The sequence below is a fragment of the Falco punctatus genome (genome assembly GCF_963210335.1).
Source record: "Falco punctatus genome assembly, chromosome: 8".
NCBI classification, from domain to species: domain Eukaryota; kingdom Metazoa; phylum Chordata; class Aves; order Falconiformes; family Falconidae; genus Falco; species Falco punctatus.
Window position 1 is genome coordinate 21414641 of NC_137588.1, and position 26176 is coordinate 21440816.

The 26176-nt window shown below is 36.7% G+C and overlaps 1 protein-coding gene across 6 annotated transcripts in view; it reads right to left on the reverse strand.

Annotated features, from left to right (window-relative positions):
• Window positions 1-26176, reverse strand: part of UBR3 (ubiquitin protein ligase E3 component n-recognin 3) — a 333487-nt gene that overhangs the window by 297327 nt on the left and 9984 nt on the right. For all 6 annotated transcript variants that reach the window (XM_080398894.1, XM_080398890.1, XM_080398879.1 and 3 more), the window contains exons 2-9: window positions 21526-21665; window positions 20964-21122; window positions 19130-19273; window positions 18475-18524; window positions 13878-13944; window positions 9853-9983; window positions 4427-4655; window positions 566-745 (exon numbers count right to left, since the gene is read on the reverse strand). In XM_080398894.1, the coding sequence (XP_080255020.1) occupies window positions 566-745; window positions 4427-4655; window positions 9853-9983; window positions 13878-13944; window positions 18475-18524; window positions 19130-19273; window positions 20964-21122; window positions 21526-21665 (1100 nt within the window). The remainder of the gene's footprint in view (window positions 1-565; window positions 746-4426; window positions 4656-9852; window positions 9984-13877; window positions 13945-18474; window positions 18525-19129; window positions 19274-20963; window positions 21123-21525; window positions 21666-26176) is intronic.

The following is a 26176-nucleotide window of genomic DNA, read 5'->3' on the forward strand; positions in this document are numbered from 1 at the left end:
GTAACTGCACTCCTTGCTGTTCAGGTGACATTAACATGGACAGCAGCCCTTCTACTTTGAATTTCACTTAATAAGAACATTTAGAAGGAAAATACCTGGTCCTCCTTCTAGGCAGAACATTAATCAGTATTGAAAAGTTCACAGTTTTAAAATATTTTTTAAAGTAATAAAAAGTTTCCTCAGAGCAATACTTAGAAAAAGATTCAGATTTATCAATTAATTTACCCAATATTTAAATTTAGAACTTCACCAATACAACAATTCCAGCACAAGTTATGGTTTTTACTTTAAGTACAACCTGAGAATCCTGACACTCTGAATCTCAGTCAAGTTTTGCTCTTGTCAAGCAATTGTTCTTTAACTAGCCCACGTAAGACAAAGATACATTAGATCATTTCAAATCTACCTGTTTTCTAGAATCTACTGTTCCCTTCCAGGAATACAGACTTATGAGAACACTAATTAATTAAAATATTTACATACAGCAGTGTAATGATTTTGCTACTGCAAATACTTAAGCTGTCTTAACATTCTTGTATTAGTACTGACTATAAAAGCTACATACCTTGAAAGAATGATACAAAATTCATCCACGTTACCAAAAGACCATGATCTTCCAAAAATTTCTTCGCCACACTTTGGTGTGAAAGTATGTTTATAAAATCACTAACCAGGGGCCAGTAAGTATTATTCTTCAGTAGTGCTTCCCCACAATTCACCACAACATGTAAACTATTTTCTTCATCTACATTTTAAAAAAGAAAAAAGAGAAGTAGTATTTTTTTTCTTTTTGTTGTAATTTTTAAATGAAGTTACGAGCTAATGCAAAAATAACAAATAGGATTTACTATAATGTTGTGATCACACACATGCAGAGAAAACTGCAGAAAAGAAGAATGGTTGTGTGGTACCTGAGGCTGTTTTCTCATCACAGACTCGTCAACATAGATCCCACTCAGTAGGAGACAGACCAAACAGTACAATTCCTATTATAAACAACTGAAATCTGTTTTGAATTTGACACGCTTCTAGTGAGCAAGCTACCTTGCAGCACCCAAACAAGAAACTGGTGATCAAAATCTTCACTAGCGTGTTGAATCTGAAGAGTGTAGAGAAAGCATTTCCACCCTGAATATGGGACAGAGAGAGAGCTGATGCAGCCTGCCTGAGACCAGGGCAGGAAAGCATTCCCAAAAGAAGGGGAGAAGAAACTGGGGGGGGGGGGGGGGGGGGGGGGGGGGGGCAGGCAGAAGTCTCCCCCTCAAATCACAGTACATCTTCCACAATTATCAAATAAATCACTTTATTTGATTTTCGTAAGATGGACCCCTGGAAAGACCAGAAGGGAAACAGGATTGGTCCTGGATTCACAATCCAAGGGAAGTAACTTCCAGCACCCATCTGTCAGTCGCTCTTGTGTTTCAAGCGAACAGAAGAAAGAAAATCTTGTATCTGATGATCAGCCTTGGGGATGGCTCTTGTCCAGTTCAAATGCACTGAAGGACCCTTGTAGTTACTCTTTACACAGTGAAAGGGGTCATAAGCAGTACAGCACAGCCACAGCTGGAAAGACGCTGTTATTAACAGAGCTCAGTCTCCAGCTGATGAGGTACATCTGTATCTGGAGTGGTTGCCTTTGGTATATATGTAAGCTTTTTTCCTCTCCTTTGGTGTAACTACTAAAGAAAATACTTTTTCTCTTTTTACTCTGAGGTTGTTTATTTTGTTGGTTTATTGCTACCAGGAGAAAAAAACCCAAAATTCCTCTCTCGCCTGTTAGGTCAACAGGTTTTCTATAAGTCACACAGTACTTCAATCTTGACAATTTTTACTTCCCAAGAACACAGCACAGAGAAATTAATCTGATCTCATCCTGAAAAATATGCTGCTTGAGTTGCACACAACTACAAACAGGTAACTTCTTGTTAAGGTAATAGAGCTCCATTCCTTACGACTGACTCCCACCTATTACACTGAAGCACTGGAAGGAACAGGAAGCCAGAAGTGCTCTGTAGAGCTTCTCAAACTTCTCTGCCACAGTTGATCAAATACTCTTTAATCTCTCTCTTGTTATCTGGTACATCTGCAAAGAAAGGAACCTAGGTCTTGCTGCTCAGCTGCCTGGTTCCCACGTGCTCACGCAGCCTATCCAAGAAGAGGATAACATCTCAGCTGGCTCTGCCTGAACCCACTGGAGGACTTTGCAAAGAGCCAACAGCTACATGTTGCTGATTACATGTCCCAGTATAGATCAGACAAATAGAAACTTACTTCAAACCAGCAGTGGCACGGCCTCTTAATCAGAGTTCTCTACAAGCCAGGGTTAACATAAGGTCGGTCAAAGGGGTGGTTTTTTTCAAGGACAAACAATTATCAAAATTTTTCCCTTGGGGCATGAATTCTTCTCCCATGAGAAATTCAGTAGGAGGAAAATACTGATAAGATGAAAAAAGTCTCTAAAAGCAGTGTGACATAAATCTTCCTAGGGAGCCAGTTTTATCACGTGCACCCATATTTCTCCTCATCATCCTTTCACACCATGTGTGAGAGAGGTAAGCTGAACTAGTTACACTTTTGAAGCTGATAAGAACACAGGTCCTAGGTCGACTGTTTCATGAGCACTGCTTGTCACTTGGCATCCACAAATACCATTAATGAACTGTATACTTTTAACATGTCAGCTCTCCAAAAGACAATTGGGATCTGTGAGCTATGCAAACTAAATGTGCCATAGCGGATACAATCCCTGCTCCATATTCTCCTTGCTCCTCTCCAACATGTTTTCTTCACCTATCCATCAGCTGGATTTGCAAACTTTGTCTCATTCAGATACCGAACAACTTACTTGTTGCACTAGCTGCACAAACAGAATTCTTCTCAACTTATCTCACCAGCACAGACTTCTGACAGACCTCTCACTATTTCCAGCATCGTAAGAGATACCTTGAACTAAACACAAGATAAAAGCCCACAGAACTGCAAAAGAAGGCCAATGAGAATATGAGAGGGAAAAAACGCAATAAAAGTATTTTGTTAATTTTTTTCTGTCAATTTATAGTATGCCCAACTTGCCATATATAAAACAGTGGGAAGAAAATGTGAAAACACTGAAAAGCACCAGATTGATAGAGTTTTAGCTAAGACAAATCACTGGTGCTGAGGAAAGGAGACAGGTAACTTTATGTCTTGGGATAGCTGTTCCAAGGGTAAGTCTTTTCTCACAAATTATCACAAATACATCTGACATAACTTACCAGCTTCAGCTTATATAATTAATTACCAGGAAGTTTCTTCAGAGAATAGCTAATCACAGTCACAGCCTTTTTCTGTTTGGCTGCAAATTCTGATCCATTACAGAACCTTACCACCGTGCTAGGAACATCCCATGCTGTCCAACAAGTAACATTCAGAAGATGCTTAAAAGTAGTTTCTACCAATATGGCATAAGTTTAGCAAAAGTCACTTGGTAGCCAAACTATTAAAGATTCAGCATTTTTCTTTGAACACTGTGAAACAATTTATGTAGGGCAACAGAAAAATTTCTCCTGTTGATGTGCAGCTAGATGACTGAGGATTTCCCGTTTCAGTAGTCGTTCTGTATTAGGCTATACATAGAATGGGCTCAGAGATAAAGGATACTTCAAACAAGAAAAATCAGTTTCATGCAGAAGTCGATGGTACTTATTTGGCAGCAGCTGACAGCCTACCTAGAGAGTATTTTCAAATTCAAACTACGACAAAGAGGGCTGAGAGGGCTCTGGTCTGTTAAGTACATGAAAGCGTGAAAACCAGCAAGATTCATTGTGCTACCATTTTCAGATAAGGACAGGTAAACAAGGAGGGCAGAAGTAGGACAGCTGTTTTCACTAGAAAAGTTACACAGTGTACAACAGGTGAAATTCAAATTGCCACTCTATCAACAAAAATCTTGATCAAATTATTATATTTACAAAGTATGAAATCATTCTCCTCTAATTATATCGTTTCATTAAGGCAATCCCAGGTTAGAAAAAAAATTACCAATTTTAAATACTTCAAATAGCTTGTGAAATACTTTGAAAATGTTATTAAAAATCTTTATTTGCATATATAATTTCTCATTCAAATGAGCTTCACAAACAGCGTCTATGCATTCTACCCAACAAATGAAGCACCTGCAAGATAATACTCTGTATTTTAAACTACATAACATTCCTAAATAAGCAAACCCTACAAACCAAAGGATAAAATATCAGTATCACTCTTGATAACTATTTTTACATTTCTAGGAAATTTTGAGATTCAGACTCTACCATATATTGCTAGATACTGTGTATTTTGGGGAAGGGGTTGGGAGGTGGATTACCCACCAAAGAAAAGAGATTAAATTTCCCCTATAATCAATTTATTATCCACGGAAACAAGCAAACAAACAAAGTCAACCTACCTTGCAATTCACTTTTAATAAGGCAACTTTCCATCATATATAACAGAACAGTGACCATAATATCCAGCAGCTGACATTCTTCTGTTACTTGCCGTGCTAGTTCTTCATTGCTGAACAACTGAACACTGATATGCACAATTCTATTAGACATTGTGTCTGATTCATGGCTTTTCTTCAGTGTTTTCATAATAAAAGCATAATGCTGAACAAAAGTTTTTGTAAAAGCAATCTGCAAATCATAAAGAAATTTTGACGTTAACAAGCACCATACACAAATAATAGCTTTCTTTCATTATAAAATATTCCTTTACAAAAGTACAGTCAACATATCCTGGGAAACACCAGTTGCCATGACAAACCAAACCTGATAGGTCTAAGTATCCCACGCCTAGTTTTTAGAAACAACATGAAAAGACCTACGTATAGAAAAGGGCAACATCCCTCCAATCTTATTACCTTATCCCAAAATCTAACCTTGTTCTATACTTTCCACACTAAAAAAACCAGAAATGTTGAAAGAATATAAGGTCTCAGCATACCTGTGAAAGCAGTGAAGTTCTAATAATTAATTTAGGATATAAAAAATGTAGGATAAAACAGGAACTAATGTCCTAAAATGAAACACTCTAAACGACGAGATTAGTGGCGCCTAATAAAGCTGCCTTACCACTTACGCTCATCTACCCATGGAGTGAAGTTTTCGCTCGTCTGTCAAGGATGACATTTCAACACCAAATTTCATCTGCTGTCAAAACATCCTATATTTTTTTTAATAGACCTTTAGCACTTTCTCCTCAATAATTAAAACCATTAGCAAGCTTTGCTGTTCTTCATGTAACTGTTTGGGTATTTTTAAACCAGGCCAGCATTTAAACACATCAATACATATACATATAAATCTTAGTACAATTTCTTGTCCCACTCAATGAGCCTCAAATTGCATTGTAAAGCAACCTTTTGCATTGCATATACGTGTGCATGCCTGCCAGCTTCGAAATCATTTCTCACTTAGTACTTTAAGTTCTGAATTAACACCATCTGGACTTGCTTGGCTTAATAAGAAGAGATAATACAAGTTGCATAGTGAAAAAAATTTTCAGCTCAAACTCTACAATCCCTTGTCTGTTCCTCCTGGAAGTATTAACCTTTCACAAGCATAAAATTAGAAATTTTAAAACCACCCTCAGGCAGCTGTGTTTTCACCAGACTGTATACAAATCACTACTTCATTTTACCTGCCTCATACTCAGTGCTCTCTTTTATTTTTTTTATTTTATGGCACTACCATATTGTTCTCATTTAGAAAGTATTTCCAAAAATATCACAATGCCTTAACTCTGCTATTGGTCACAAAGACTGCTTCTTCCAGGAAGTATCCTCAAAAATAAAGTTGCTCATGCAAAAACCAATGGACCACGCTAAGGATGGGGTTATCACTGCATGAAACGCTACAACACTGCTTAACTTGCCTTCCTGGAGCTGGCCCACTGTGATGGATTCCTGTATAATAATTTGAAGTGTCTTCTACATGCAACACCCAGCACAACAGTAGTTGTTTTCAGCTAAAGCCTTTTTGGAACAACATATTCATGGTATTTGCATGGAGTTAATACAGTATCATTCTGGTATTGCACGGCAGAACAACCCATTCTGTAATTTCCTTTAAATTAAAGCTTGATACAACTTTAATCACCAGCAAGGACACTTATGACAAACATCAACACAGTTATGCTACTAATGTTAAGCCTCAGACAGAAATGATGCACCTGATATTTTAAGAAGTCTATGAATGCTGCTAGTAAAAAAAGTATACTTTCTTTATACATTACTTCTTCACACTGTATTATGTTTAAATAGGATTCCCAGATTCTGTGATCTAGGAACTAAGTTTTACTTGTTTTACTCAGCACTCTTAAAGTTGATTGCAAAACATAAAAAAATATAAAATTATGGATTTCTGAAAGTACTGTAGATTTGCCATCAGTACAGTATAATGATAGAGACGCTGTAATACACTTAAATGAAGACATAAGCATTACTCCTACATTCACTTGGAAGTTAAACAAATACAATCCTTTCCAATTTTGAGAGGAAGAAACTAAACTCATTTCCAGAAGTTAAAATGCTGAAATACTGTGATCCGTATATAAGAACAGGCACAGCAGGTCAAATCAGTCCATCCAGCTCAGTATCCTGTCTTTGAGTGGCCAAAGTTGTATACGTAACTAGGGAAAAACACAGAATGGAGGAAGAATGCAGATACTGACAACACTTCTTTCCAAATACCTATTCAGCTTCCAGCCATTTGGAAGAAGTGGCTTCTTAAGACAGACATGTTTTCTGTATATTTAATTACCTTCACTGACTTACTCTCTATGATCTTGTGCACTTTCTAAATTTCTAGCCTATGGAAAAGAAGATAGTTTTTTCATCTAGATTTTCCTCTCGGTGGCCACTCAACAATCCCAGATCTTTTAGGAGCCTAACATCAACCCCATGGTTCAGTTAGAACTTGCATCTCCCATGTTTAGGATTTCAACATTTAAAAAGAGAAAAAAAAAAAAAAAAGTTCTGCCAGGTGAAAGCTGTGCTAAAATTAAGTTTCCAGAAGAAAAACTCTTCCACAGAATTTGTATATCCAGGAGTTAGCAAAGCCCTATTGCTGAAATAGCTGGCTCAATATTCGCTATGGGAGGTGCTTGACGAGGCACAGCATTTCTGATAATTATGTTTGTTGATTCATTCTCTCTACCAGATGCTTTTGCATTTCTCTACTTCCAGTATTCCAAATTTCAGCAAGGTTCTGCTCTTGGATGATTTACATTCTTCCATCAGCTTCCTATTTATTGCCAACCCCTTCTTTGCCTTTTCCTTGGTCACGTGAAGATCAGTTCTATTTCTCTGGCCTTTTGTTTCTCCTCTTGCAGAAACCTTGTCCACACTATACACCTCTAATTTCTTGGAAGTCCTGGTAAATTTATCTTCTGTTTTCTTTTTCTTCACTTCTAAGTTTCCAAGCTTCAAACGTCAGAGACTGCTGGAAAGGATGCCTGAGGTACAAATCCTGTAAGGCAAAACCAACACTGTTTATGTTGTCTCTCTTACATGCAAAAGCGGGGAGGGGAAGAGCTAGTTAACCCAGGGTTTTAGACCACCCCTTTCAACACCTCTTCTTGATACTGAGAATCCTAAAAGAGAAATTTGTTTTCCTATTTAAAAATAAATCTGTGCAACAGAGACTGCTGGTGGCTCACTGACTGCTGCATAGGGCATGGTGGATTCAGTCAGCTCTACTACGTTTATGCTGGAGGTCAGAGATTTCAACAGTGTCACAGTACACACCAATAGCCAGTTCTGTGCTGTTTCTGACTAGCTCACCCAGTTTTATCAGAAAACCAACCCAGCAGAATTCTGCTGATTTAATGAGCTAAATCAGCTCATGAAGAATCAGACAAATTGCACAACACCAGAGACAGAAAATTTAAGACAGTACATGTGGTCTAGATAGGATGGGAGAAAGTAGCAGAAAGCTGAGAGATCACTTGGAACAGTTGACATCCCTACAAATGTTCCAGCCATTTGAGAATGGAATATCATTAAACAGCAACCAAGCTTTTCCTTCATAAAAGCTAAAGGGAAGCTTGAAAGCAAAAACATTGTTCTAATTCAGTGCAAAATGGTACATTCTCTCTGTACATGTAAAAGCAGAGCCACTTCTTGTGAACTAGCCACAATCCTCATAGATATGTTTAAAATTCATGCATCGTTCATACTTTTGCAACAAAGCACAGACATCTTGGGGAAAAAATAGTGGTACTGCCTCCCTAGTATTGCTGTGTGATACATTTCCTACTCTGAGATTCCTTACCACTGAAAAATACTTCTTCAACAACAACAGTAATTAAAATCAACCCAGATTCTAAAAGATTTCCAATACTTAGGATTTGTGCTAGTAATAAAGTTTGTGTATAGGAATTACCTGTTTAATCAAGCACAATATGAAACTGGTAAAAAACCCCCAAACAAACAAAACCAGGAAACGTTTAAATAATCTTTTGTCCAAACAGACAGTATTGGTGGGAAGAAGATGGATTATTTCCAGACAAAGGTGGCAGCCAGCAGAGAAACCAAATACACCATAGTCTCCATTTTGAGTACATAGTGAAGAAAGATTGTGAACATGATGAAAAAAGCCACTGAAGGCTGTGGCTTGTTGTCAAAGGAAAAAAGATCCCATGATCATTAAAAGTTGTTACTACATGGTATTGTAAAAAGGTAAGCACAGCAACACTTACCAGATTCCTCTGCATGCTGCTAGCAGCTGGCTGTTTTTACAGGCAGGAGTTTAGCTGGCAATGGATCAGGAGAACTGGATATTCACACGGGTCTCCAAATATCAAGAAGAATTCAAGCTTCATGGCAAGGGATCATCAGTTAAGAAGTCCTCACGCCTCCTCATGTATTAGCTGAATCCGAGACCAAGATGAATCTATGCTGGTATCCCAAATCAAAATGGTGTCTTGACATGGACAGAGTATTGCTGGAGGCCCTTATCTTTTTCTTCCTTCCACGTTCATATCCTTTGCTTTGATCCAGCAAGGTTTTAAGGGGGTATGAATACAGGACTGTCCCATTATAAACACATATTTTTGAAGAAATCTGCATGCCTGGATGTCAGGATTTCTTGAACTTTGCCTCCCAGCAGGGATTGAGAAGGTCCAAAATATTTGCATGGCGCAAAGGTATGACATGATCAGAGGAAAATGTTAAGCCTGATTGCTATGTATACTAGGTCTTGGGAACATGTAGAGCAAAGAACCAAACCTGGCTGCACATCAAGATTTAAAAGAGGAATATGACATCCAGTCTCCATGACTCCAGGCCAGGAGACACTTGGTATGGACAACTGCAAAATTCTGTAAGGAAGCACATGGAAGGCTGCCAAAATCACCTAGGGCATAGCTGCAGCAAGAACACACACTGTAATGACCCATATGGAGAAACCACTGCCTACTAGAACAGCTGCAATGAGAATGAAGTCACCACAATTATTTACCAGTCATACCACACTACAGAACCATTTAGTGCTGATCCCCATCTTCTAATAAAAACCCAGTTTACAAAGTAAAACAACACAAAACCAAATCCAACAGATGGAAATATGCACTAACAGACAAAAAGGAAAAACCAAACCATGAGATCAAAATTTATACTGCTGCTCCAGAATTATCCATCTTGTTTTGTCCACATCTCTCTTCAAATACTATACACTTAAGACTTTGTAGCAAAATACTCAAGCCAAGGTAAAAGCATTATTTTACTGCTTATTATTAAAATACAAACATACAACATGGTCTCATGCAAGGCATAATACATACCAAGTACTTGTAAAAGGCATTTAAGTTTGAATGAAATTAGGCAAGTACCTTATAATCTTGATCTGGTAGCATGTTGAGTAAGAAAGTCACCATCTTCTGTGGAAACTCGTATTTTATTGTCCAAAATAATAATTCTTCTAAAAAACATTTATGCTTCAAAACATCCATGATAGATTGATCTGCATGAAAGGATGGAGGAGGGGATGTGTAATGTAATAATTATTAAAACTAAAACCAATGACAGTGCAGTTGCACTGTATTATATAAAATTCAGTAACAAAATTTTAAGAACATCTTAGTGCACTCTAACTTTTATTAAAAAAAAAAAAAAAACACTGGGAAAATTAACATGGCCGCCACTGCACAGTGTCAGTCTCTAACACTGAAAAGGACCTCCCAGAGAAGCCTGTGAAAGTTTTCAGTACAGTTCTACCAGAGTCCAGTCTTCATTGATTGCATACCCTACTGTAATAACTCCACTGATTGTAACTGATCACAGCAATCTGCACAGTATTTACACAGCACTTAATTGAGGGGAAATGCTAAGGTAGACTACTACTTAGCTGAAGTTAAAATAGCAAAACAAAACACAATTTATGATTAAGTGATGAGTTCTATCACAACAACTATGTTCTGTTTACAAAGCCCTAAACAAGCTAAATAGAAACAATAATGTATCACTTATTTTTAAAGCAATATATGTACTGATTGACCAACCACAAAGTTGTTGGTTAGTTGGGTTTTTTTAATATAAAAATTACCATAATCAGACAATCAGGCACTAGGCTCCTGATGGTACCAGAACAGTCAGCCTCATTTTTCCTCATTGAACTCCTGGCCATTCACCCTGGCCCCTTACGCTAACAGTACAACCCTGCAGGGTACCTACATAGGAACCAAGTAAGTTTCCATTCTGTCAGCTGTGTTCTCAAGCAGATCAGTTGCCTGATTGCAAAGCTGCAGAAACTGACCTCCACGAGAATAAACTGTTCATGAAGCTATAGTCTGACAGAGCATAAATCATATGAATTCTGTTTAAAAAAATACAATACAAAAATTCTTTATCATCATACTTCAAGAGGTTGATTACTTAGAACTACAACAGGTATTGTTCACCCCCACAACATATAAGGACTAAAGAAAATGATAATACTAATAATAATGCTCCTTTATACTTATAAATCAACTAGACCTGAGGATATATCCATACACATAAAATACCATGTTCCGATGGGACTGTATCAAGTGCTCCCATCAGTACAGATTCAAAATCACCTAAGCTCAGTATCATTTGGCCTTGAAGACTTGCCTCTTCACTGAAGTATGACAGCTTTAGGGACTGCACTGGCTAGCTTTGTGCCTATCCTAAGCAGGACAGGTATTTGTGCTTTTCCTAAGCAGGAATTACCTTCATTTTCCACCATTACCAATCAGGCCAAAACACCTCAGGAATTGCAAAAGATCATGAGAAATAACGAATAATTTCAATTTTAGGGATCTCCTCAAGACTCCAGCAAACCACACAAAGAAAATAATATGCTTTATTCAATATATTCTACAAGTGTTGAAACAAAAAATTACCTTCACAGAGTCATGAAAGATATTTTAATGTTAAAGTATTTTGTAAAGCATTACACATCACCTACTGCAGCAAACATATGATGATCATTTACGTTCTCTTCCTCATCTCTTGTTAAGAAATTGCATATGAGATTTTACTGCCCATGAAAGCTTGGTAGCCATGCAGACTGAAGTCCTCTGTCCACAAAACAGACAGCACAGGTTTAGGTACATGCCAAATGCCCCTGAGTGAGAACACCAGGCATAAAGACAAGTGATACAGCACCTTATCTCTCACTGATGTGCAGCTTTCTCTGACATGTATCACAGTTGAACAGTGCGTATCAAATTCTTTATGCAGCAGTTTCAGAAAGGGATGGAAGAATATATATCCATTTATACCTGCTCCAGAATTTAAGTAGGCAGAATGCTCTTACCCAACTTGGAAAATTTGTCAAGAACACTGGGACTAATGTTCCCACTCTTGTGAAAAGCACCACATGATTTTAAATTTCTTTTAACAAATAAAAAAAAAATAGTGCCTGTGGGTTTAAAATTGTCTTAAACATCTGGTATTTCAAATAGATGCAGGGTGCAAGTTTTAAAACAAATAAAATAAAAAATTCTCTCAGTACTCAGTCCCATACCTGTATCAGTGAACCTCAGCATAAACCCTGTATTTATACACTGTAAAGAAACATTTTATTTTTTCCTCATGCCACAAAAGACCCCATAGACTATTGTAAACATCCTGCTGGAATATGAGTCTTAGCACTGCAAGATATCCCCAGTACACAAATAACCCTCTATGAAGACAGTACCACTAAAGACCTAGGATGGGACAGGGAGTCTGCTTATATGGAAAAGGTAAATCTGTTTTTATTCAATACTCAGTTTTCTAAAATTTTCTTTTCATACTCTTATTTTATACCCTATTGGACATAAAATATGAATACTGAAAACTTCAGAAAACTATTCAATATTTAATAAAAACAGATACTTACCCTTCCCCCACTGGCAGACTCCCTCCTCTGGGGCTGATATAAGGAGCTATCAACAGCATGAGCACAGTCCATGTTGGGATGCCTCAGAGGGGGAAGACTACAATCCTGGGGGGAAATGAAATGTTGAATTAAAGTATCACTTTCCCTGAAATGCTTCTGTTGATATTGGGTTTCAAATCTGGCAGCTTCTAAACCTGAGCTTCCTCCCTGCCTATTTCCCATAATCAGTTATTATGCATCAGAAAACCAGCATTTTTTCTTATATTACCCGACTCTTAATTTATCTTTTAGACAAGCTAAGAGCCTCTAAAATTCAAGTGCGAGAGCTTTCCTTGGATGTCTCTTAAGTTTCCTGCATTTCTCCAAAACTACCGCCTCTTCCACACAATTATTCTCTGCCACAATCTTTCACACACCATTTCTAAGATCACCTCTTAACGACACCATTGCCAGAAGATTTAATTCTCTGCTTTTCCAGCTTCCCCATCTTTTTTCTTCAATCTGAAACCACTAGAAACAATCAATCTTACTTTCCCATACTCCTCACAACACCTTCATAACTTTTTACTGACTTCACAAACCTTTGCATTTCAAATTCAAGTTCCAAACCTTCACTCCAAAGCCTTTCCAGAAATTTTATTCCAACTTTCACTACAGTTCTTCCACTCAAATGTTCTTTTCTCAAGGCTTGCAATTTCTCTGTGCTGCCTATGTCAGCCTCCCAATGCTCATATAAAAAAAATAAAGAACACTTTTTTTGGTTGTTATTTAAAAACAGAGTTTAAATATTATTATTATTTAAGCATTTTTTTTGCACAAAAACATGTCAAGGACAAGCACAGGATAAGGCTACCTTGTCTCTAGCCTAATGTCATTCTGGAATTAAAACACACAGGATAAGGCCACCTTGCCTCAAGCCTATGGTCATTCTTGAATCAAAACTTGCACTGACCTCAATGCAAGTGCTGCTCAGGTTGGACTAGAAATTGCACAGAGGACTAATTTCAATCTAGGAAAATAATGGAGTGGTTCAAAGGAGACTTCCTTCAAGTATCTCTTCTTGAACATTACTAGAACAGTACAGAAATACCAACCAGAACCAGAGAGAACCATTCTTGCCTGGCTGAGAATAAAATCACACTGTACAGCGGCATAATGAAAAAAGAATTGTTAAGAACAAATACATCAAAAACTTTTTTGCTAGAGCTGTTATTGTGACCTTGCCAGCCACACATTTAAAATGGCATGAATTTTTAGAGGTCAACTTAAAACACGAAGGTGACAAAATGACTGGTCAAACAAGAGTCCCAGACAGTGGTACTCACTCAGGGGAAATCGAAGTTGCCAATTACAACAATTTCACTTGCTATTCTTTTTCAGTCTTTGCTATATTTAATACCTGTCACGTGCAGCACTACAGTGCTTGGGAAGTGAACGAGTATCTCTCGATAATTTTTAAGATAGACATAAAGCAAATATGATAAACTGAGATCAGTGCTTTATAAATACCTTTGGTGGTGCTGCTTAGTTTCACTCTCTTGCGCTTGCCCACACCTTGGCTACCATCCTGGTCCTCCTGGGGTAGGGGAAGAGTTTAACAAATTCATAATCGTATATTTAAAATTTTATTGCCAAGAGATGGTATGCTCTCAAAATTCTGGTTTAACTATCAAGTTGAAACAGAAAAGCCCTGAATATACTCTCTTACCAGAAAAATACTTTTATTGTTTACATGAACCATGGACTCTGTGCAACTCATTAGAAAAAACAATTTTTTAAATTGCCTGTTTTCCCCTACAGGCACTGTTCTCATCTGCAAGTTCAGACATCTCCATCTATTTATTTTGTAAGGTTACTTGCTTTGATTTCTGAAACTGATTGCTACTAAAATGTTTAACACTAGAAAATTTCTAAGTGTTGCACATCCAAGGTTTCACCTTATTCACCTGTAGGGTTTGGAGTTTTTTGTTTCCGAAAAAAAAAATCAGCCAACATATTGGCTATTAAAGTTGGCAACACAGACAATTAGCTAGACATTTTCTAATCAATATAAAGATTTGATGCAAGAATTAAGTATTTTTGACACCTTTAAGAGGCCAATTCTAATTGCTGAATTCTAATTACTCATACTCTACAGAATAATGGAAACACTTTACACAGATACTCGTCATCTGAAGCTTTCAAGGCACTCTGCAAACCAAACAGCAATGACTCCAAAATGCAATGCAAAACATCATCACCACCACCTTACAAAATCTAACACTGGGTGTGAAAAAAGAATGTGACAGTACAGGACTATATTATATGCTGCATGGATCTCTACTAACAATGGTAGTCCTAATGAAACTGTGGAAATAAAGATTCCTACTGGATCTAATAGAATGAGAGATAATTAATGTAGATATCTACTGTTAAAAATAAGTAATCAATATCCTTCTCCTCTAGGCAAATGCCGTATTTTACTTCCAAACTTCACTGGAATGATAAAGAACCTAATACTCAAGAAGGGACTATCCTTCCTTGGGGAGCAAGATTATTCATTTTATATCTAAGGACTGACCAAAAGCATCACGTTAATGAAAGGTCTGAATTTTCCTATCCCTTCAGTACCTCCATCTGAAAATTATTTTTAAGATGGACACACATCTGAACTCTTAGGTATCCTGTGGTCTTTGTGAACACACACTACTTCTGTACTCCAATCGGGAGCCAGTCACTTCTCAGGACGTCGCTGCTGCCCACTCCCCCATCAGAGGAGCCAAGTACTCTAAAGCAAACATCAAATCTGTTGAGGTATTAATATGAACTGCAGGACTCTGCAATTTAAGTCTCCTGCCTGAAGAAAAGGGATCTAAATTCCTGTAGCTACAAAGTTGATAACTGATCAAGAGACTGGGCTCAAGACCTCTTCAGTGATATCAGTTAATCCAGAGAGTTGCTAGAGGGGCCTTAACCAGAATAAAATTTGTGATTAATGTTTGGATTCTAGCCTCCAACACCACTACTCTGGTAAACAAAATGCATTTCCCCTTCTACAGTATGAGAATGGCTTAAACATATAACAGGCTTCATTGCAACTTTTGTACTGATTTCTCTAAAATTAAAAATCAAGTGACTTATGAGAAATATTCTCTTAAGCCTTTTTTCCCTCAATAACGTTACACCATTGGTTTTCATTGCTTCGGTTACATAGGATTAAATCTTAATGTCAAGTGCAGGAGTTTCAACAGCTTTGAGATAGTGATTGCAATGGCACATGGTGTCTGCCAAGCCCAGGGATGAAGAGAATGAGTAAGCAAATGTAGAACACCTTATTTTCACCCATTGGATAATGCTGTGTAAATATACCCAGATAATAGCAAAGATCTATGTAGATTTATTTACTTTACATAATATAATATTCAGCAATATGCCCAAGGTGTGCCACATCTGTTATAAGTTCAGAGAATAAACTTTAATATTACATACTATACATAGATTTTTGTACAATTACATTAAACAGCAATTGGAGTCAATAACTAGGTAATTGAGTAATAAAGCTTTCAGTGCTCATTAAACTACAAGGGCAGCCAAACAGAGCTATCCAATACAAAAAGTTTTGTCAGTGTGGTAAAAGCATTCACAGACTGAGTCTTATTTGATGCCTTGGAACAAAAAAAAATCTTAACTAGGAGGACAGGTTTAGAGGGGGATTTTTTTTTCTCCTTTTGGACAAAGGAAAAAAAGCTAGTAAGGGAAACTAACGGTGAGTTCTCTCCAAAGTAGCAGAGGAGAGAACACAAATCATTTCAGAAGTAAAGCACAAGTGAGCCGATACTGTTGGAGGGGGCGACAGGAGCAGGGCAGAACAAACCAAAACAACCCAACACATATCCCAGGACACATCCACCCTTCGGGTTCATTTTTAGCTTAGAACCATCTACTATTGCAGAAGTGAAACTAAATACTGAACTACGCCAAACTTTTCAAGCTATTTAGCTCCCTGCAGGAGCACTGATCTAATTTGTAGCCTATGTAGGTTTTGTAATTTAGACTTTAATCTGTGAAACAATGCTACCTTTAAGACTTACTTGGTAAGAAAGAACATTAACCTTTCTAGAGTCATCTTAAACACCAGAAGAAAGAAGTCCAGTTGAAAGTGTATTCTTGCCACATATCTTAATTAAAACAGTTTTGCTCTGCCATAAGAAGTGTAATAAGGCATTTTAAAAAAAGGCTTTAAATGCCCTTTGTATCTTAGAGTGGAAGGCAGGAGAGAGGAAGAGAAGTCATAAAAAAGGTAACTTTTTCCTAATTTCACTAGGAAGCATTTCTCTAGTAACATCATTTTCCTAATAAGCACTTCAGCCTTCCACCTGCAGTTTTGTTTTAATTTTTGGATGAAAGGACTGGACTTCCTTTTCAGCAATTCGTATTTGTCAAGCAGACCATGATTAAGAAAAAGATTATAAAATAAAAAAATTAACTTTCTTCTGAGATGCCACTAAATGAGGGTTTTCTGGTTTAACAACAAAAAAAAAAAAACAGGAAAATTTGACATGATTTTTAATTGCATCCCATACCATATAAATGTGATTTTACTAAAGATACGACAGGAAAACTCAAAAGTGAAAATATATACTAAAAACATCTACATTTTGAGTGCTTACTGTTTTATCTGCATGTTACCTCTTCATTCTTTTAAAAAATTTTCTAAATACAGATTTCAGAACAGCATCTTATGCTTTTTTACAATGTATATTAAAAATGTAATTAATATCTTAAAATTTATTCCATCTATGTCAGTATATGCAGAATTTCTATTTAGAAAAATCATATCTGCAGTAACATCATAAAATACCTACATGTATCTTTATATACTGGAGATGAGAAAGAAAAATGTCTCCAGAAAACAAGTATCTTTAACTAACAAAGCGTAATGCAGCTGCTGTAATTCCTCCCTTTTTTAGTCATAAAATATATTTTCCTTGAAAAAAAAATCTTTTCCTCATTTAAAAATTCCTTCTCCCTAAAATACATCTCTGTCTCTACCTCCCTCTTGGACTTCACAAAAGAAATGTCAGTGATATCCAATCTCTCTTCAGACTCCTAACAACTTCAGTTTACTTCCATCTCCTCATTACTTGCAAGGGTAAAACAGAAAGAAGCATGCTGAGCCATTTTAAGTTTATTTGAAAATACTACTTCAGGGTACTAACATTAGCTTGAATTGCTGCCTTCTTTCATGGGCCTTAAAAGTGATACTATCAGCAGTCTTTAGCAAGTTGGGGTTTTCTTGTCTGTTTGTCAAGCGATAGTGAAAAAACAACAAGCAATACTTTGAAAAATGCCAAACTATAAATAGCACTGCTGAAAGAGTAACAGATGCTGTTGTGCTCGTGACAGAAGCAAACAGGTCATACAACTGTTTTAGACATACACAAACAATTGTTTTTACTCCAATAGTGATTCACATAGATTTCAATGTAAGCAAAAGTCCTAAGAAAAACTATCCTAGACATTATTTAAAGACTGTTATACCACCCTACCAGAACGACTAGTAGGGGGGGGGGGAAGAGAATAAATTGATAAAGTAACTACCAGAATTTAACTCTCCTCATTAAATTCCACTTATTTATTACAGCTCAATCTAACAGAAAATTCCCTCCTTTTTACTCCCACTCAACATGTTTGGTAAGTAAGGTCAAGTCTACTCATGGGAATTTATCTACAGAGAAATTCTCACTGCTGCTACCACCAGTTCAGCTGGATTCTCAAGTGCCAAAAACTGCTAACACCATTCACAGCATCATATGCTTTAAGTTTGCTTTAATCAATCCCAATTTACTCAACAGTGACTTCTGAACTACCCACACAAGTTTCTTCTATATTACATACATACATAAATTAAACTGAAATAGTATTAGCAAAAGTGAGGATTTTTCAAGAGGTCCTTAGTAAATTCAAAGACATATCTATTCCTTTATATCTCCACTATTTCTAATTATTAAAATGGAGAGAATATGTGGTTGATAGAAGAGTTAAGGATTGTGGGATTTGGCTACAAGCATTCTCTCCATTTAATATTTGGCTGCAGTTCATTAGAGTCTTTAAAAAACAGTCTCACCTCATCTGAAGAATCCCCTTGTCCTGATGTTGCTGTAGCACCTGCTAAACCTTTTGAAATAAAAAAATTCAGAGATTCCTTTCATAAGTCTTATACTGAAAAGAGAGTATTTTATGATATTTAATGAGCCAGTATGAAATGAAACACTACATCAACTTTCTTTAAAAGATACACAGCAGTGGACTGAGAAGTTGGAGTAAGATTTCCAAGCAATACAAAATTAAGGATTTGCAAGTATGTCCCATTGAAGAACTTCAACGTACTGAGTTAATGAAGATGTGTTCTTTCAGAAATTGCAAAAAACTCTGACGGCCTTCAGTGATCAAAAAAAAATCCACAGCACTTTTGTAAGAATAGGTGGCTTAACTTAGTTGCAGTGACAAAATTCCACCACGAGCAATTTCATCTTGCCTACTGAAATTCCACTAATGCTATGACAAAGAAATGATGCTTAGTATATTAGCGACAAGAAGTTAGTATGTTTAGCTTTGTTGACAGAATTAAACTAAGTCCTGTAATTTGGTGGTGCACTAAATAACAGTGATTCCTTAAGTTCAATTAAGGTTTGTTTTTTTAAAAAAATAAACTAAAAGAACAGGTTATATAAAAAGCAGCAATAATCAAGTCTTCTCTTAAAATATTTTTCTACACAAACCTTGAACTGCTAATGTGCTAGTTCCAGCTCCTTGTTCCTGCATACCACATGCAATTTTATCCTCAGGAAATGCCAGACCAGAGCCTTTCAAAGCAATGAGGTACTTCTCATGACTTTTCTTTGCACATGCATTCTCTCCAACACCTTGAATACATATGTAAAACAGCATTAAAGCACGACAACAGCTATTTGGTTCATATACTTCATATTCTATACAAGCAATCTAAACAATGGTCCACAATGTTTTAATAAGCTGTACAATTACAAGATGCAGAAGCTAACAAGTTTTTCCAGTTGATGAACTGAAATCCCAAAGACCAGAAACTTTCCCAGTTTTTCACCTCCAACACTGTGTTTTCTTCTAAACTATGCATTTCATTACTATTTTACTAGCACTGCCACCATTAATCCTACAGCAAAAAAAGGATTTTGATATTTCAAAACAGTTGGGTTTGAACAGAAAGGGCAGGGGCCTATGATTTTCAGTGTGAAAAAAATAACAAAAAAACCAGTAATGGTAATACGCCATACATGATTTCTAATATTTGGAATTTTTCTTTCAAAGTTCAAGTTTTGACAGCTGCAATTAACGGAGACTATTCATAAAAGATATGTTCGTTTTAACTGTTTGAGGAAGCAAAGTCACACTGCATGCTCAAGATAGAAAATTTTCCACCAAGCAATGGACTGAAAAAAATCCCAACACATTTGTTATGTAAGAAAAAAAACTTTAGAGAAGCAAATTGCATCAAGTGTTTAAGGAAAAGAAATCATGAAAAAGATGACAGCATCTTTTTAGCTGTCCACCTTTTGCACTGAAAGTCAGAAGGGCAGGGTTTGCTCTAAAATCCCTTTCTTTACTTTCCCTACCTAGAAACTGTATCTACTCAGATGCACATATTCTCTATTCCAAGAGTCCAGATAAGAATGTCTTACTTCCCAATTCTCTCTCCACTTTTTTATCTCAGGAAATCACCACATATAGGAAAAAGAAGTAATTAAATTTCTTCCATTCAAATATTACTGAACAGGAGAGAAAAAGAGGAAGGAAACTGAGTAAAGACAACTGCCCCTGAGACAGCTTTCCTAAGTGTTTCTCCTTTCAAATAAAGATTTGGAGATTGCCTGTTCTTCAACTAGCTGCTACTGAAGCTAGTTATGGCAACTTAAACGTACAGTAATTGCTGTTTGTTTCATACCTATGCAAAGGAAGCACGCAAAGGACTCAAAAAAGACACCTTCTCATCACAAGAAAATAAGATGGAGTTAATTTATACTAGGTGGTTTGAGGTTAATAGTAACTGCCCAGCATTTCAGATTCATTGTGACTTGGTACAGGATGGAATAAATAACTGGGGGGGAAGGGGTATTTTTAAGAAGAAAAAACACAGAAGTGCAGGACAACCAATGGCCTTTTGCCATTCAGGTCTCTTTCAGTAATCTCTGTGAGAGTAGATCCCAAAATAAGTTAGGCATATTCCACTTTGAATAAGGTTGATATGCCTTATTTGGACATATTAAGCTGCCATGTTCACTTCATTTTGAAGAAAATTGATTTATTACAAAAACTCTTTTGAAACAACTTATCTTTAGACAGTTACCTGGAACACAAAGATAAGAGGGTTGTTCTTATAGGTCTTAATAACAAATGCTTCTAGTCACTCTAGCCCACCCTCTTTCTATCAACAACCAAAAAAATCCTTAAACACATGCATTTTTCTGGGGTTTGATAAGTTAAATAAACCCAGACATAAACTGAAGTGATAAACAAAACTTATGTCCTTAACTTCTTCATAATGTGAAAATGTAATTATTAGAAATGACAAAAACATACCAGAGCTAAGATCTTTGTAGAACTGTTGGCTAGTCAAAACCTGGGTAAGAACTGATCGCATTGCTCCTCCCATTTTGGTCAAGTCTTCTAGAAATGAAACGTGAGGCTCCAAAACCTGGAGGATTTTATGAAGGTCTTTCTCTGATGGCACATCAAGAGCTGAAAACCACATAATAAAAAATTTTGGTGTAAATTGTAACATAATTGGGTCAAGACCTTCACAAGGCAGAAAACTATCATCACTACAAAATAAATTGATTGTTATATTCATAATGCCCTAAAATTCACATGTACAGGTTTCAAATTAATCCTGCTTTCATTTTCTGGAAGAGCTCAAGACAATGTTATGTAACTGTTAAAACATATTTAAGAAGCTCTTTGGCAGAGAACAAAATCTAATCGCCTATCCAGGCAGTAACTTCGTTAGGAAAAGAGGCACAAAATCCAATGATATAAACTATAGATAGCATTCACATATTCATGTACTGTGTCTTCACAGACTGCAAAGCAAGAGATAGCAGCATGGTAAAATATGCTAGATACATGCAAATTTAAAACATACCAGGCTCATTATACCCCTCTCTTAAGTGCTGAATAAGACTAAAGATGAACTGTGGAAGAACTAATTCTGACATCATCAACAAGTCTTTCGGGACACATGGAACATTTGAATTTGACTTAATCCGGTGTCTTTTACAAAACCTATAAAACAGATGAGAAAAATGTTACCCAAGCACAGCTCAGCAGAGTTAACATATACTAAGAAAACCGTTACTTTTTCCTTTTTTCAGAGAGTACACACTTACATTAAAGGTGGTGCAGAAATGGTACTCTGAAATTCCAGCTACTACGTTCAAACCCATTTTGTTTCTGAGTCAGCAAATTGCAAAGGTGTCAATTTTTTTACCCTTCTCAAAGTTCACATATCTAACATTCCAGTTTCTTCCCATACATGTTAGAAGCATCTTCCATTGAACAGTTAGAAGAACACTGAACTTTTCTTTATTAAGACATGCCTCCCAATTTCTTGAACAGCCTAATCGAAAATAATTGAACTAAACCAGTTCTCCTTTCTGTGAAACAGAGGCTGGCCCAATTTTCAAGCCCTCATTCAGATAATGAATTTTTAAATGTCTTTTGACATTAATAAAAACAACTTTTTAAAAAACATAAGATTTTGCAGGATCAGTATTTATTTCAAATTTATAGCAACTAAGATTTACTTATCAAAGGAAAACAGAATTGAAAAATTGTGCAAACTGTTTCTATTAAAAAGAAAAGAAAAGATTTCTTCTTTGGAGAATTCCTGTATGGTACTAGTTGAGGCTTGGCTAATGCACAATGACATGTGGTTCAGCCAAACCCCATTAGAGCAGACAGAATGATTTCCCACTGACTTAACATGAGCCTGACTGGATACTTTTCTGCTCCCAATCTATTTTTAGAAAGGACATTTTCCAACATCAAAGAGTTATTTACCCACATCAAAAAGAAGCTAACAACGAATAAAGAGTGTAAAAACACATCATACAAGAGCAAATTTTACTGGAAAGATTCACTAGATTTTACCAGTGATTTTTCAACAAGGATTTAGAAATTGATTCAGCTTTGTTTGAATATGAAAATTGTTTTCTAAATTTATTCATGTCTTCACTGTATTTGCTATGCCATATTTTCCAGAAAAAAGCCTGCTACTTCCTACAACATAAGTCTTTCTTCTTTGAGGACCACTAAAGTATCACCTTCAAGAGAAGGAAATAGAAGAAAGCCACAAAGCAAGTATCTGTATTTAGGGGACGGATGGACAGACACATGCACAAAAAAACCCAAAACAAGTCCAGCAATTAAGATGGCATCTTCACAAGAATGGCTAGCATCTTCACAAGACTAAAGATTAAGAGCTTCTCCTTTGCTCTTACACATTAGAGATGACACTTCTTACTAAGAAAAGGTAAATAAGGACAGTACTAGCCAGATGACTTGCAGTTTGTAATACAGCCTGTCCATCCCTGGGGGTGGGGTTGGGGGTGGGGGGTGAAGTACCTGACAGAAAGGGCTCAGTGATGACTGACAACTTTCTGTTAATTAATTAACGCACAAATGGATGGTTTTCACTTTTGTCTCATCCACATACAGAAACCTTAACTGTCATAAATCACAAGTCTGGTTTGATCCATGCTGTAATATGGTACCTCATTTATTACCTTAAAGGTATTTGGTTTCCCTTTCACCACTATCCTTATAAGGAGAGATCAAAAGTAAACAAAGACTTAAAAGATACACAAGGGAAGAATTACTATGCAGTGTGTTTTAAAATATTTTATGCCCACCCCCCCCCAGTATATTTTGCATTCAGCCAAAAGATATTCTCACTGGTTATGATCACAAGCTAAGGGAGCCAGGGTAACAAAACTCACACAAAGTAATTTTGAATTGCAGCTTCTGCTAAGCACAAGGCTTCCTTCCACAGAAAATAAAAAGCTCTGCTCCCCAAGAACCCTATGCCAGTGTATCACTTGTGAATCAGCCTACGGATTAATTACCCCAAATTTAATATATCCTGTAGCTGAAGGTTATGAATTACATCTTCTCTTGAGATTCCCAACAAAGCACTACTGACTAACAAAGTGTGCTATTATTCCTGTATTAATACAGGTTCTGAAAAATCAAGGAAGAACCCATACTCCGTTCACTGTAAGGAAACATCCTTTCACTGTCGTATGCACAAATTACAGCAGTTCTGAACAGGGAATCATTTCTAGATATGAGCCCCTAAACCATAAATCAGGAATGCCAATATCATTTTACAAGATGAGCCATATTCTATATTTATGGTTCAAAAGCTGCAGTATTAAAGTATTGTCTGAAATCAATATACTATCGTAACTGTTCTTAACTAACAGCTAGAAACATGTACATAGTAAGGATCCCAGAATATGTCCTTACTGACATGACTTGCCACTGGAAAAGCTATTGGCCATACTGAATTTCAAGCCAAGAATAAATCTAAGCCACAATGATCCAGAAAGCCAATGATCAGATTTCATTATTTACAAATCAGGCTGAAAAAATGTTAGAGAGCCCAAGTTTGTAATACTCACCCATGGGAGTCTTGTTTTATGCTGAATTATGGAAAACCAATCCTGCCACTGTATGGTACTTCCACAATCCTGAAATAGTGATACTCTGTTCTACTCAAAACTCTATTGCCTTTACAGAATGCTGTACAATTCTTCTACAAATATTGACCAAAATGCCAGACAATGACTTGGAAGATCTCCAGAGTTAAAACAACAGCTATCTTAACTAAAGAAGAGCCAGAACCTGAAGCTGTGCCAAGGAAGAAACAAGTTCAAACTTCCTATACAAGCAGAAAGAACAACAAACTTCTCAATGGTTACAGTCACTGGACAAAGAGCTGGCAAAGCTATTCCATAATCAGCCTCCCATACCTCTAGAAGAGCTTCCTTACCACAGCATCAGTTAAAGAATTGTCTACATAAATGTACATTTCAAATATGCTTCCAGGACTATCAAAATAGGGACTTAATGGGCAACAAAAAGGTGCATTTTCCAAATCGCTCCTAGTAACATCAAGCCTTGGAAATCAACCACTTCGAGCAGGCAGAAGTCTCTAACAGCCAATGAAAGCTAATGAAAGGTGGATATAATGTAGATAAGAAATACATTTTTTCTGAAGAAGCTCAAAAATAAAAATAACTATGGAGAGGAAGACTGACTAGGCAAGTGACAGATCACCTTGATCTAAGCTTTATTACATGATTTCCATATTGCAAAATACTTTTTCCAATAAGCTTAAGGTTCCCATTTAATCTTCCGTATTTCCTATTTCTTGTAAATCTTGTAAATATTTTTACTATTGCACTACAGTAAGCTTTAAGAATAGGAGTATTTCAGTGAGAGGTCCAATTCTTTAGGCAGAAATATTCAAGCCCTATCTCACTTAAGGTCTAGCACAGAAGTACTAAAATACAGGTCTACAGAGAGGCAAAATTAATTATCTTTTTTCCTTATTGTTTTCTCTAATTCAAAAGTATATTCGGGGGGGGGGTGGTTTCTATGCAATTTCATACCTTTTAAATTGCTTTTTCACAGAAAGACAAGACTAATTTAGCAAAGGAAGAGAATAGTACAGTAACTTGCAATTAAATAAAAACAGAGCTTTAACAAGCAATCTTGTCTGCCTGACTTCAAATACAATACCTGAATTTTTTTATGCTGCACTGATATCTTACCTGTAAGATGCAGAACACTCTTGATATCTACACAAGTAAGGAATACCATATATTGCTAACAGAAGCAGCATTAACATCTTCGGAGCAACCTTCTCTTTAGACTTTCCAGATTCATTCCATTCCCTCCTACTATTTGTGTCTTTAATAATTCTGCCATGAATTTCTGAAATGTATTTTAGAAGTGCCTTCAGGTAAGATATGTCCTTCCCTTTAGGCTAGTTTCACAACTGCTTAAGTTGAACTAGGTCAGTCCTGCCACAATTCTGTCTTTAGCCCTCTTACTTGTTCCAGCATTGGCACTTGATTGATCCTGTGTTAAACCAGCTCAGAAGCTAAGCTAGCAGAAGTTATTTGCTTTAAAAAAAAGTTCATTGGGCCAGCTTAAATCCACCAACACTCACAGACCTGCCTTCTTGGAAATCACACTGAAATCCCTGAATCATCATCCTGCCATCATCTCTTTCCTTATTCACCTGACAGAGAACAAAACACAGAGAACAAAACCCCAAAAATCCAGCCATGCAGGAGTATGCTGTCCTGGCCAACCAGCACATCAGGCAGATAGAAGACTCACTGTGAAGCCAACTCCTCCACTTCAAAGGAGAATTTTTAAACTTCCCCAGTTGTTATAGCTGATAAATGCCTTCAGTACCAGCCAGACCACACCTTTACAGCTTTTGAACATTTGCTCAGCCCTCCTTCCACTACATCCCACAACATCTCAAGTTTCAGTTCCATTCCAGAAACTTGGCATAAGTTCACGCACACAGAGGGGGACTATTTTTACCCTCACTTTTCTCTCACTGTTTTGTTCCCTGCCTCCCCATGTTTAAAAGTATTTTGTTTTAAACTGGACCATAAAGCTGTGAATATGGGACGCCTTCTTTTGTCTTACAAAGTCTTACAGTACTACAGCACTACAAGTACCTGACTCTGACAGAAGCTTTTAGGGGCAAG